Here is a 15,190-nt window from a genome sequence, read left to right as displayed (position 1 = left end):
TCATCCCTAGCAGGACAGAGTGTCATCTTAATGCATGAACTATAATCCTTATCAAGCACATTCTCCAAAATTTTATTTTAGGTGAAACTTAATATCAAAAGGCATTACATTTTCTGCAGATTCTCTCAAGTTAAATTGTTGCATTAAAGTTTGTTGCATTTCATTATTACTAGGATCTATTACTTGTTCAACCCTTTAAGCGGCAATTAGAAATCACTAAACCCCCTTTCAAATGCTATAACTTTTTTAATTAAGACTTCCATTGAAAAATCATTTTTACAAAATATCTGTGGGGTGCGGTAGCTCGGTCGATAAGATACTCGCCTAGAGTACCAAAGGAGGTTTAGAGGTGTCGCGAGTTCGATACCCGGTTCGTCCTTGTCAGAAAACTTTCCTGACACAGGGGTACAACCAAAAAAAAACAAAAAACGGTGACTTGACTGCAGCAAAAAATTGCTACCGCAAGGAGTCCCCCATCGAGGGGTTAGAGCACCAACCTCTCGATTAGTATAAAAAACGAGCCTGCCGTTCGGAATCGGCAATAAATTGTAGGTCCCGGTCTAAATAGCCCTCGTGTGCAGAAAATGACCATGGTGCGACAAAAATGATTAAATTATCAAAATATCTGCTTTTTATGAAGATGACATATCTCATTGCTGCTTAATAGGTTAAGACATAATTAAAAAGTCATTTACCTTACATGAGAAATAGTTTTATTTGTTAGATACTTTCCAACTTTTCTTACTGCAGTAAAATTCGTCTTAATGGTCACCCTTTTCCTTTTTTATGGGCAAATTTTTTTTGTTCCACCAGTGTCCATAAAAGAAGGTTTTTATTGTATTATAAATAATATTAAACTTAAAACATCTAATGTTTTCGAATGAATGGGTAGTTTTAATTGTCTGCCTCCTCCGCTTTTTCAGGTCAAACAAAAATCATAAACCTACATTCTCTCCGAGGAAAGAAAAGGCGTTGAAGATATATACTGTTGATGATTTGCCAAGTAAAAGCTTATGTAGTTCAGTAAAGAATGTAGGGAGCACATCACTGGTAGTTCCTGACCTTGACTGAAAATGAATGATGGATTGGATATTGTTGAGGTAAGATTATTATTTTATTATATTAGATATTTTTCTAATATAACACTTTATTATCTAATAAACATTTTATTTTTTCTTTTACCATTTTATTTTTTCTTTTACCATTTTACACTGCTGGCCACCGTAAATGCAACACCATGAAGGAAGCATGCAAATAATATGAAATTTACAACATGCATTAGCGGAGGTGCATAAAACATAAGGAAACACTTATGTTTTATGAAGAGTATATAATCGTGATTTCTCTATTCTGCATGGAAAGACTGACATGGAATTATATTCTGCTCAGGGGCAATGCTGAACCTGCCTTGAGGGGGCGGGAGGAATGGAATGGGGGGTCTTAATTTATTTTTAAAAAAAAATTTGTGAATTTTTTTTGATAGAGGCTGAGTGCTGGCCTCCCCCCCTCGGGAGAATCTCCACATTTCTGGATTCCAAAAGGTGGCACGTCTCTAGATGTAAAATACCATTACGTGAAAGATTTCATTGGAAAAGGTGTCGTTAAAATACTAAAAATCGAGAGTGCAGATATATTCACAAAGCCATTGGCCAAGATTCAATTTCAAAAATTTCAAGATGCCATTTTTGGTTACTAAAAAAAAATTATTTTGAATGATTTGACCAAAAATGGGGGTGGGGGGACAGTGTTAGACTGAAAGAATTATATATATTTATATACAGGGTGATTATAAAAAAACTATCCTGACATATGGGCCCCTAACTATCATACCATTCACAGAAACTGAATGAAATTTTGACATAAGGTATTTTGATGTATGCACTCAAGAATGATATGGAAAACAACAGTGTCACTCTAACAGTTACGGTTACAGTGAGAAAATTTCGGAAATATCAAATGGCAACACCAAGTTTTTTGTATTGGAATGTGATCTCCATTGTGAAAAACCCTAAATAGCGTTCGAACGGCAACTGTAGCATGAAAATCACCTGCGGTAGATAGGCTAAAAGTGAGGACAACCAATAAGGACAGAGAAGCAGCATAAAATAAAGCATTTTATTGTGTTTCACAAATTTTCCACATGACCTTGTGGAGGACTAATCAGGCTGGGATCTCAGCCGAAGAAACGGTGTGACGAATGAAACGAACATTAATGCTCTGGTGCACGGCAAAGTCCTTTTTACTTTTTCCTTGCCTAGCTCCGGGGATTTTCGTGCTACAGGTGCCATTCCAATGCTATTTAGTGTTTTTCAGTATGGAGATCGCATTCCAATACAAAAAACTTGGTGTTGCCATTTGATATTTTTGAAATTTTCTCACTGTAACCGTAACTGTTAGAGTGACACTGTTGTTTTCCATATCATTCTTGAGTGCATACATCAAAATACCTTATGCCAAAATTTCATTCAGTTTCTGTGAATGGTATGATAGTTAGGGGCCCATATGTCAGGATAGTTTTTTTATAATCACCCCGTATATATTATTTATGTATTTTTGCTCAAGTGAAGTATATATTATATTGGTTTATAATTTGTGTAATTATCAAGTTAGAGATAATATTTGTTTAATTTGAGTTTGTTTGAAGAGATAATTGGTACATATACATTTTTAGAAAGTGTCATCAGTATATGTAAATTAGCAATTATGTGATAGTAAGCCCAGGGGATTCTGGAAAAATTTCCCTTTTTATATAGTAGAGCCATAGATCAGTTGGGTATTGTGTATTGGAGAAGTAGGAGGTCCAGTAGAATATCGTCTGGCTATTTTTATTAGCATTTATTATCTTAATCTATTATCTGGCTTATCTTGTGCACTTTATCCAAGAAATAAATATGTTATTCACTGATATTACTCTGCTGTAAATCATTGGACTAGAAATGAACTCAAGAAAAAATATCTCATGAAAATGCCTTTTTATGCTACCTTAACCAATTTTTGTTAATTTAACACTATGCTTTTTAGAGATTGGTAACTGGAAAATTCATTGAAAGAGATTACTTGTGCCCCCCCCCCCCAATCCTGTGTGCCCTCTCCAAAGATCAATCCTTGATCTTTACTTCACTTACTCCCTGACTATAGCGTGTTCGTAAAAATGTGAATATCAGACCAAAAATGTCAAATTTTAAGGATTTAACTAATTTTTTCAGCACTTGCATATTTAAATAAATAGTATCATTGTGTGATACTGATGTCCAAAAAAATGATTTCCATTATTTGTCGAATCTCTGTACCCTGAGGCTGGATACCCGTCAGCATGGGTAAAAAAAAAGTTTAAAAGTAATCGCTCTTTTCTGACTGGTTTTTTAGGACATACCTATAAATTGTTTGAATCATTAAGGTTGGGTAGTTGAAGGAAACATTGAATGATTTAGTTCCATGTATTGATTTTGGTAGTGATACATTTAAAAATTGAAGATGAATAATAATATGAAACCCTTTCAAAGTTTGAAACATTCACATTAGAGCTCCTTGAAATACCAGACTGACTCATTTGCTATTTTTGATCAAAAGTGTGACGTCAGTATTATCGCTATGCTGATATATTCTGCTATGCCCTATCCTGCTTTTCTTTTGTGATTTCCGAGACATCACTCCATTCTCCTTTATAAGAAGCCTTGATCCACCGCCTTGTTATATCAAGGGTGCTATGGGTTCTATTTACACTGGATATGGTGACAAAAATGAAATATAATTTGTGTATATCATAACGGCTTGCATGCTGAAAATAAGGTTGTTATGAATGTCGTTGGTACCTATGTTTCCTATAGTAGCCAGTATCGGGCTGAAGTTGAAAGTTGTTCCGTTTATATGGGATGAAAGTACATATACAGGAGGAGGAGGGATGCATGGCAATTTATATTCATTAATTATTGGGAGGGTAGTAGAGCAGTGGTTATTATTAATTGATTAATAAGTGTCAAGAACTAATAAGTTAATTATGGTTAATGGATTCATTAAAAACTGGCTTTGACTTGGTAAAAGTCCAAAATGAAAATGTTCACAAGTGTATTTTAGACTTTTACCAGTTTTCTGACTTTTACCGTAACATATATATAAGTTCTCATTTTTAAAAATATATACATTCGATGCTCATTATAACGACCCTGTATTATATAGCGACCATTCCATTACAATGACCAGTAGGATAAGTCCCAAATGTTTTCATAGAATGACTATCATATATGTTTTACTCTCAATATAACAACCCTCCCTATATAATATACATTTTTGACAGGATGAGATGGGGAAAGTCATTATATTGAGCATTGAGTGTATTTCTATTGTTTTGTTTTTGGAAAGTTAGCTTGAATAATAATTTTCCAGTGGCATTCAGTGTTTTGAAATAAGCATGTCACTCAGAAACTTGTGTTTTGCCTAATGAATCCTCTTTTAAAGCTTCAAAATGCATTTCAAAGCTCTCAATAATGAATTTACCAAGTTTCACACAAAATTTAATATAAGCATAGGCCTATTTATTTGCATGCATAAGCCTATAATTTAAATACATTGTCTATTAGTCTATAGTTGCACAGTAAAACACACACAAGTTTTAAAATTTTATTCATACTTTACTATTTATTCAAATTTGTTTACAAATTACTTAAAATGATATTCATGTATATTCAATGCCATACTTTGTTCTTCTTTCTAGAAGGTGATTATTCATCTTTCAAGATTAGATGATTTTGCCTCAAAAGGACACATATTTATTTTGTATTTTTCATGTGTCTCAATGTTGTGCATTTTTAAAACATAAGAAAAGATCTAAAACTGTTTTGATTGAAAGTATATTATTGCTTCCTTGTATAAAGACAAAGATCAAGGAATATCATTGGGTGCCCACTATGTTGTGTATTTTATATTCTGTGATGTTCTTTTTAATTTTTGCCATTGTTTTCTTTGTTTTGTAGCTAAAGAATTTTTATTTGATTGTTAAAAGAAAAAAAACACAATCACACTTTTGAAAATTTTCACACCTTTACTTGCGCATGTGAAGCATTTTTTGATGGACTTTTTATTGATAAGTAAACTTAGTTATCAAGTTATTTTTTTGCAATTGAAATGTTTGCTAATATTGAACATAAGATTGTTATAAAAAAAATTTTCTCTGAAAAGTTTGAGAGTAACTGTCTGATTTTTCAAGCTTTAGAAGGTGGTTTATTTTAAATATAGTCAAGTCTTTTAGAAATTTTTGTTTACAAAGCAGAAATAGATGGAGTAGAATTGCGGAAGGAGCATTGAAAATATTGTAGTAGGAAATGTTGGTGAGTGTTTATAATGAGCAATAAGAATTTTCAATCCTTTATTTTTTTATAGTTCAAATTTCAGTACTAAGGTATTATAGAGAGTTTTAATACAGAAAGTAATTTGAACGTTTTTTTTTCATTTGGAAGATGGTCTTGTCAAACTTTGGGGATTCAAATTTTCATCAGAATATATATATATATCTAAGGTCCTATGCTTTGTGTTAAAAAATAAGTGATTCATTGGTTCCAAAAATTTATCCCCTCTTTCAAAACCAAAATTGAATGTCTCAAGAAAATCAATAAAATACTAAAAGTAAAACATTTAGCATTTAAATAAAGTAAGTAAAGTAACTACATTTAAAAATAGTGAGGAAAATTTAATAAATAACTATATATATAAATTAAATAACTATAAAAGTTGAAAAGTTTGTCATGAAATGGGTCGAACATGTTGAGCACTGCTTCGGGCACTGTGGACCATGCAAAGTTAAATACATAATAAAAATTAAAGTTTTTCCACAATTGTAATTTATATCACAATGTTATTCTAATAATTAATTTAATAGTTTAATAAATCAATTTATACTTGATTTGCCATAGCTCTGTAGTTGAAGATGTGGCTTCTATATCAGATACCAGTGGCTTCTGGTGGGCTTCATGCACCAGATCTGAAATCTCTATCTTCAAATATTAACACATTATATTCCCCTTATGATATCATTGATATCACAGGATAAAAATTTATTGAATGGGAAATTTTTTGTAAATTGCTTAAAGTTTAAAAATGTGTACTTACAAATATAGATGTATTATAGCTACAACACAGAATAAGGAGCATATACATTCACATAGACATCTTTGCCACCAAAATAAATAGAAATAGACGAAATGTTATCTAATTATATGAAAAATTCATTATAGAGTAAAAAACTAAAAGACCTAATGATCGCATGCACATATTTTGGAACACAGATGATTCCTTAAACCCTTCCTTTATGGAGTGGTTCTGTAACTTTTGTCATCCGCAGCCCCGTTGCCCAATTTATGGTTCATCTGTCATACTCCCCAGAATAGTTTAATAGATATTTTCACACACACACTTATAAATGAATTACTTCAGAGTATGAGTAGGCGCACAAATCATAGTCTCCAGCTCACCTCTGAGCCACAATGCACACTTTGAGAAACACTGCCCTAAACTATTATTACTTTATGAGGAATTCTTCTTCCACTACCTCTGTGGTGGGCATTTTCAGAGCAGGTGAGAGGTGAGTAAGGAGTTGATGCAATCTCCTCAGAGGACCAGGAATTACTATAGATGTGGAAGAATTTACATTTGTGTGACTTTGGGCAAGTGACATGTTAGTATGACATATCCTTTTCTGATAGGTTGGGTGATGTTAGCCTTTTAGGTTACATGAGTTAGTTTTTCTTATTGTCTTGATCGCCTTATAAAACTGGCTTCCATGTCTAACTTGAATGTAGTCCTTCCTCCCTTACTGAAATTTGCTTTTTGTTTAATTATCTCTCTATTGCTTCATAGTTCTGATAATGTGATTTGTGTCTTGGAAGTAAATGTTGTTCTCTGAGAAAATCCTGGGACAAACAGAAAAAATCTGCTACTCTTGTATGCTCCTTTCTCAATGACCACCACTATATCCAGTTCTGAACGCAGACAACTTTTATTCCAAATCACATTACTACTCCCCACCTATGAAGTGTGAAGCAATAGAAATGAATAAATGCAAAGAAAATTTCAGTAGGAAGGAAGAAAGATTACACTTAATTAAGACAGCACCAAAAACACACAAACACACACACACAAAAAAAAAACAACTTTTACATTGGACCAAGACAATAGCAAAACTAACTCATGTAAATTTAAAGCCTCCAAACCTCACTCAAACAATCAGGAGCCACTTTGTCATTCTATCACCAACATGTCATTTAGCTCACCATCAACCAACAATATAAATTCCTCTACTTCTCTAAGCTGACGTCTCAATCCTTTGAGGATATCTACCACAATAGTAGACAAAGCCTCTGTAATTCAGAATAGTAGATATGCTCAACCATTGCATAAAAATCCATACTCGTAGAATGTTATAATAACTCCTATTATAATAACACCTGTAATAACCATATAATAATATAATACACCTATAATAACACCTCTTATATAAACTCTGGGCTTCTGTAAGTCTATTTCTGTTGGCTATTTCTTTTCACTATGGGCTCCATTTAGAAAGGAAGAAATTTTTCAAGTTAGAATGGCCCTAGTTAAAAAAGACCAAAATGCTGATAATCATGATAGACTCAACAAAGGAATGACAAGCACAAACATTTAGTCAGTGGAGTTCTTTTCTTTCCTTTCAGAATTTTCTGATTGGTTTAAATGTTAGTGACATAATGTAACAAACTGAGATACAAGAAATCAATTCCATGGATAAAGAATTGATTCAGTAAAATTAAATTTTCGATTTACATTCTAGCAATGTAAAGCAATCAAAGATTTTTCAAAACCATGTTTCTTGAACTATCTTCTGTAAACTACCTTTTAACCATATTTCCAATCATCTTTTAGTTCCGTCATATAGATATCTGTTGGAACATTCACCACACATTGAATATATTATATAAATACAAGGCCACAACAGGCAAAATGCCCAATGAGGTGGCTGAGAAAAAGATGCCCATAACAAATATGGATATCATATATTTAAAAAATACATCAACCCAATTAAAAATGCAATTACAAACAATATATATACATGATGAAATATTATGCAATGCCCTTAAAGACAAAGAATACTTATGGTTGTCTAATTCTAAGTATAGATAACTTCTCGATTTACCCCAACATGTTTATCGTATTTCTTTTTAAACGTGTTGATTTTGTTACAATTTACTACCTCCGGGGGTAAGCTATTCCATTTATTAACAACCCTATTAAAGAAAAATTCCCTTTGGCAACACCATAACCTCGCATTGTCTCTTACCAATCGATACTGGTGCTCCTTTGTAAAAGCAGTCGATTGACGGTGTATTAAAAGTTCATTGTCCATCCTATCCATCCCGTTGAAAATTTGGAACACTTTGATCATATCTCCCCGACACCTACGTTCATCCAATGTAAACATATTCAAAAAATAAAGTCTCTCTTCATAACTCAAGCCCCATGTGCCAATAAGGACATGCGTAGCTCTTCTCTGCACCCCTTCAAACAAGTCTATGTCCCTCTGTAGGTATGGTCTCCAAAACCTTACAGTATACTCCAGTCGTGGACAAACTCAGCCTCGTAAACGCAGAAGAATGACTTTAGGAGAATGTGAAGAGACCTTTTTGAAAATGAAACCAAGCATTCTATTCGATTTTTTGATCACCTCTGAACAATGTTCAGAAAACCTAAGCCGCTCGTCAATGAAAATTCCCACATAGGTGACCCTAGTTACATCCACGACAGTGACACCATTCAACTCGTAAGAGAACCGTGGGTTGTTGGAACCAAAATGAGCGACCATGCACTTGTCAATGCTAAACGTCATGCTCCTTTAATTTGCCCGTGCTGCAATCCTGTTTAAGTTTGTTTGGAGCAACTCTCTATTGCTTTTATTCCCGACTATCCCCCATTAGCTTCACGTCATCTGCAAATTTGCTAGCAATCCCATCAATACCCTGATCTAGTTTATGGATAAAAAGTGAAAAAAGTATAGGGCCAAGGACACTTCCTTGAGGAACTTCACTTGTGACACCTGTCTAACCAGAGAATTCCCCATTCACCATAACTTGTTGTAACCTATCTTTTAACCCTGATTCTATCCAATTCAGCAAGTTGCCCCCAATCCCAATCTCGTGTAAATGCTTCAAGAGTTTACCATGTTGGACCCAATCAAATGTCTTCTGGAAATCAAGGTAATGAACATCTACATTTTTGCCCTTCCCCAAATCCTTCATCACGTGATCATAGAACTAAAGGACGTTAGTGACACATGACTTTCCCTTCCTGAACCCATGCTGATTATCTGACAAATACATTTATCCATATGTTTACAATACGTTTCTAGTTTATCCACTTCACAAGCTGCCTTTTGATAATAATTTCCAAAATTTTCAAGAGGGAGCTCGTCAAATTCACTGGATGATAATTGGACACAGCTTCTCTACTACCCTTCTTAAATATCGGAACAACATTAGCAAGTTTCCAATCCCTTGGGACGATATCCTGAGCAACACTACTCCTGTATATCTGTGCAACTCACCCCAACAATTCATTAGCACATTCCCTGAGGTCCTGGTGCTTTGCTTGCTCATACATTTTTTAGAAGATTTAGGACTTCCATGTCTTCCACTTGAATATTGTTGAAGATTTTATTATCCCTTGAAACATCCGTATATTGAATATCATTATCTCCATTAAAAACTGATGCAAAAAAGTAATTGAAATATATTCAATAATACACTCAACTCGTTTACAGGTCCACAACCAGATATTTGGTCATCTGAGGAAAACATTTTTGCTCCCCTCTTTGTAATGTTGAATGAGTAATTAAAGAGTGAATTCTCCCCCTCCCCAATTCCTGTACCTGGGGCCAGGGCCGTCTTAAGTGCAGCCCTGTGAGTGGACCAAAAGTTCATTCAATAATTGAATCAGACATGAGAGAACACATCAGGTATACCAAGAATCAGAACATTTTTTTAAATTCTGTATACCTATAAAAAAAATCTCAATTGCGTTCTATTACTGGAATGTAAAAAAAAATTGATTTGGGCTGCTTGTTTTTAGATTTTTATGAAGGAAGTGTCTTTAAAAAACATATTTGAAATATTTAGTTAATGATGAGAAATCGACTTCATCCATTCTTTATCCATGGAATTAATTTCTTGTACCTCAAGTTGTTGCATTACATCAATTGAATCATAAACCAAACAGAAAATTCTGTTTTGCACGGGGGCGTAGCCAGAAATTTTGTTTGGAAGGACCAAAGTGAAAAAACAATAGATTTGGCCACCTCTTTCCCTTTTTTCAAGTCCCCCCCCCTCGCTACGCCCTTGGTTGTGCAAATGAAGAAAAAAATTATTTCAATGCTCATGCTTTTCATTTCTTTGTTGGTGTAGGTAATTATAGCCAGTGTCTTACAACTCTCATGTATAACAAGTTTAGTTTAGAAAAATTTGTTCCATGGTGTTCAGAACCCATCGTCAGGTCTTTTATTTTTTTACTCTACATTAGATTTTCCTTTTTTTGACAAAAACACAAGTAGAAACTGATACAAAAGATAAAAACCTAAATATATAATGTCCTGTTTTTATATTCAATAAGGAGCATGTGTTTTTTTTTTTGCTAGGCATGTAGTAAGTGAACAAAATTAAATAATAATTCCAAAATTTTAATAGAGTAGAGTGCTTAAGAACATCACTTTGCCCAGTGCCTCTGGATGCTTTCAAGACAGCTCTGATAAGGACCCTAAATTTGTTGTAACATGAATTAAAAATTTAAATTCAAAGATTAAATGATTTTTTGTAATAATGAAACAAGGTGGCAGTGCTGCAACTATGTTGATATTCATGTAAATCTCAGTTTTTAAAAACTGTGTACTTAATGAAACACCCTTTATATATATACACAAATACACTCCACATGAGAAATGAGAAGGAGCCCAAATCTCCAGTAAAGGCAGTCTTGCAACAGTAGATTAAGTATTCTTCATGCACCTCCATGAAAAATATTAAAAAAATATGGAAGAATTCATGTATTATTTTATATTGATTCAAGATTATATACCAAGTCAAAACAACTATTAATATGAATGTTTAATGCAGCAATTCACTGTAACAGATTTCTCAGAAAAAAAAAGAATTTAAAAAAATGATTCACATTTTTTTATGATTTGATCAAAAGATACACGATTTTACGAGGTGCTCATATATTTTAAAATTATAAATAATTTAAATTTTCCATCACTAACGTCTCTTAATGCACAATGTGATCTGTGGTCTTTTATAAAAGTCAACATTTGCTCAGGTAACATCATAAGGATTGAAAACTTACAGTGGAAAATAAATGTGCCTGTTATAAATATGCAATGAAAATGAATGTTATATTTGAAATCTCATACTGATTTGTTTTTCTCATCAGTCAAGGTATTAGCGTAGCATTTTTCACTTGCAGACACTTTCTTTCGCTCTTTTACTTATGACAAGTTCTAACCACAAAACCAACTAAAAATAGTCTTATCATAATTAGTCGTCTGCATGGTGGGACACATTGAGGGAAGATGAACAAAAGCTACTTTTTGTTTTATATTTTGAAAGAGGTGTTCATTCAAGAATTCATTTGATATAAAAATATATAGATGTGAACACAAGGAAAAGAAATAATTATGTGTATCCTTGTTTCAATACTCAAAATTACATCTTATATACTCATATGTTGTTCTAAAGTAATGTTTGCATATGTTGAGAATGTAAATTATTTCTGAAAGCAAGAAAAAACAATTGTATATACAATACAAACTGTTATAAAATTTAGATTTAATCAGAAAAGATGTTAATCCTGCCATATTTATATTTAAAAAAAATGTTTTCCACACTATATCCTAGTACATCATTTCTGGTAATAATGTATATTTTTTCTACAGACAAGATGGCTTGTGTCATTATCTGCTGAACCAATTTGAAATTTGTGCTTCCATTTTGAGTAATGTATATATATTTATACTGTTGACACGCGTTTAATTTTTGAAAAAATTATCATTAGGATTGCAAATCCAGATGGTATGATTTCAGTCAGAATTCTAAATAAAAAAAATATGATTATATATTTAAAAAAACTTATCGTTTTGCAAACTAATTTTATATTCATTAAAAAGGAATGCACAGAGAGGGCTCCTACATTCATGAAGGATGTAATAATTTGTACAAAAATCATGAAGTATTGCTATTATGTTGTGAGCTATATTATCGCTTTTACAACAGTTTTCACAAAGAGCATTGAAAATTTTCATTTTTATGAAGATTAAAAAGTTTTAACAAGGGTATTTTTCGTGGTCACTAGTAACATCACACAAATAGTTGATAGAAAAAGATTTTAGAAGTAAGTGTGTGTAAGAGTCATGGTAGAATTGAAAGCTCTATTTCAGGTGTTTTATTTATGCAGCTACGGTGTAACCATCTTCATTGAAGATAGGTAAAAAGTTGAAATTTTTTAATCTGAAAAAGTGTTGACTGAAAGCTTTTAGTTTACAAAAATATTCACATATCAATTGGTTCTGTAGGAAGAGATGTTAATCAGAATATACGTACAAATTTGGTATGAAATGCTTTGAAGCAGTAAGAAAAAGTGTCAGCGTCCCAACTCTGTTATAAAGTTGTGTCTGTAATTGGACCTTAGATTAATTCTTGCTTGGTATAACACTACTTTATTTGTGTTTTCTCTGGTTTCTTCTGCAGATATCCTCTAAAGCTGCAAAAAAAATGTCTGGATTAGAATTATTCACAAGACTACCCTTGTTAGTCTTCAATCTATTTATTACTTGCTACATTAAAATTCCTAAAATATATTTCATAATGAGGTAAAAGTTTATTCAAGGGGAAGATTAATTTATGTAATGAAATAATTTATTTTAAGGAATAAAAACTTTATTACATTACAGTCCAGACTTTGGGTAAAGTGGGATTTGATTATGTTTCTGTACTTCCATTTTATATCACATATTTTTAGATAGTCATTCATACATGTTGGGTTTACAATGCTGTACTTAAACACAAGTCTGGAATTTTATGTGTATGATAAAAATTCTGATTTATCAAAAGAAAAAAAATGAAGGAATGGCATTTCTTATATTTTATATCTGTGTTAAATTTTTTAGTTGTTGAAAGCATTTAAATTGTTAACATTTTGTAGATTAAAAAGATTTTAAAAGTGATGCATTTGTTCTCACTTTAATGAATATTTGCTGCCATATTTTGTTAAAAAAATGTTTTGAGATTATTCTATTGTTCAATTGATGCAGTGAGTATAAATTTTTGTGATAAAAAGAATTCATTACTTTGATGCCCTAGCACAGACTCTGTTTTTATGAATAACAGTGGCCCCAATGTATGTAAAAATGTTTTCTCATTCTGTGTTTAAATAAAGTGAACTGAAATTTAAAAAAAAACCCAAAAAACTGCTGACTAATTTTATTTGATGTATTGAATCTGTCAGAAATTTTGTTTTGATTTTCTGGAAATGAAGTCTCTTGGTGGGGTGCTGGAAAAAAACAATTTAAGGTATTCATTTTGTAATTGTGATATTGTATTGGAATCCTGGTGAGGAATAAAGCTCTTTATTTATGTATTCACTCACAACAGGCACCAGCCCAATTACGGTGATACAAAGAGAAGCAAACACACAACATACAAATACGAAAGACCAAAAAAAAACATACAACACATGTATAGAAGTACATATATGTGTGTGTGATATACAAATTAAAAATCTACATTATTGTACATTAAAAAAACAAATGTAGGGAGTCTCTAAATATATTTATTGAAACAGAGCGGCTTAAGTTTTCTGAACATTGTTCAGCGGTGGTCAAAAAAGCAAATAGAATGCTCGGTTTAATTTTCAAAAAGCTTTGCGTTCTTTCAAGTCATTCTTCCGAGGCTTAGTTGGTCCTGCACTGGAATATGCTCTAAAGGTTTGGAGACCATACCTGCAGAGGGACCAGACCTGCCAACTCTCCAGATTTAGGCAGGAGACTGGATTTTTAACCCTTCCTCCTGCTCTCAGGATTTGTTAAAATTTTTCTGGATTTTAGCGGAAAATTAGATTTTCTGTGAGCTTGCATGTTGAGGTGCTGTCAATGACTACCGACATCATTAGAGAGAACACCCATGGAGGGCAGCCATAAAAAAAGTAGTGGTGATCGCATTAAAGCAACTGGCAAAGATGTGACTTTGTTTACGTAGCATATATCAGTAATAATTTATCAGGGGTATGACCCCTGCCGAAATTCCTGTATAATCATTATTGTATTCCATTAACAGCCATGCCGTAAACACAATAAGTTTTTTTGTCAGCAGCTTTGTATTTTGAGGTTTTTAATTGTTTCCTCCGATTAAATATGTCGTCGGAAAGAAAATATAAAACTACTTTAAAGAGTTCGTATATACCCAAGATTATCAATCACTGATAGCATCCACAAAAGGAAACATTTATGTACAGTATGTAGATGTGATTTCCCTATTCTGCATGGAAAGACTGACATTGAATTATATTCTGCTCAGGGACAATACAGAACCTGCTTGGGTAGGGGGGTTGGAAATTGTTCTTAACAGGATGAAAAAAAAAAATTTCCAAAAAAAATTTTGTGAACAATTTTGATCGGGACACCAGTATAGGGAGGGACAACTTATCTAAAAGGGTTAATTCTAGGTTGTGTGTCGCAGGGAATTTTTTCTAATAGGGGTGTTAATAAATGGAATGGCTTATTCCTGAGGTAGCAAATTCTAACACAATTGACACATTTAAAAAGAAATACGATAAGCATGTTGGGGTAAATCGATAAGTTATCCATACTTAGAATAAGACAACCATAAATATTTTTTATGGGCATTGTATTATATTTTATCATGTATATAGTTTTTGTAATCGAATTTTTGATTGGGTTGCTGAATTTTAGAAATATATGATATCTACATATTTGCTATGAGCACAGTTTTCTCAGCCACTTTGTTGGGCATTTTGCCTGTTGTGGCCTTGCATTTGTACATAGAATAAGGAGTGCTTTGTAAGGTTAATACATAGACAATAAAAGTAATTATAAAGAATAATTATAGGTTGTATCGTGAATCATAATCATTCTTGAGTATTTTGATTAAAAAACTGTGGAAATCAT

General features: G+C 32.6%; 1 protein-coding gene across 1 annotated transcript in view; it reads left to right on the top strand.

Annotated features, from left to right (window-relative positions):
* Usp47 (ubiquitin specific protease 47) overlaps positions 1-13,464 on the top strand; it is a 507,668-nt gene extending 494,204 nt beyond the window's left edge. The window contains exons 35-36 of the mRNA XM_089246367.1: positions 924-1,100; positions 4,712-13,464. Coding sequence (XP_089102493.1) covers positions 924-1,071 — 148 coding nt within the window. The 3' untranslated portion in view covers positions 1,072-1,100; positions 4,712-13,464. The remainder of the gene's footprint in view (positions 1-923; positions 1,101-4,711) is intronic.
* The last annotated feature ends 1,726 nt before the right edge of the window (positions 13,465-15,190 follow it).

The sequence above is a fragment of the Pholcus phalangioides genome, unplaced genomic scaffold (assembly GCF_987345545.1).
Source record: "Pholcus phalangioides strain wild (caught in Gottingen) unplaced genomic scaffold, Ppha-v1.0 ptg000017l_1, whole genome shotgun sequence".
NCBI lineage: Eukaryota > Metazoa > Arthropoda > Arachnida > Araneae > Pholcidae > Pholcus > Pholcus phalangioides.
The sequence above is the reverse complement of the archived record's forward strand: the minus strand, read 5'-3'. Positions and strand labels throughout refer to the sequence as shown.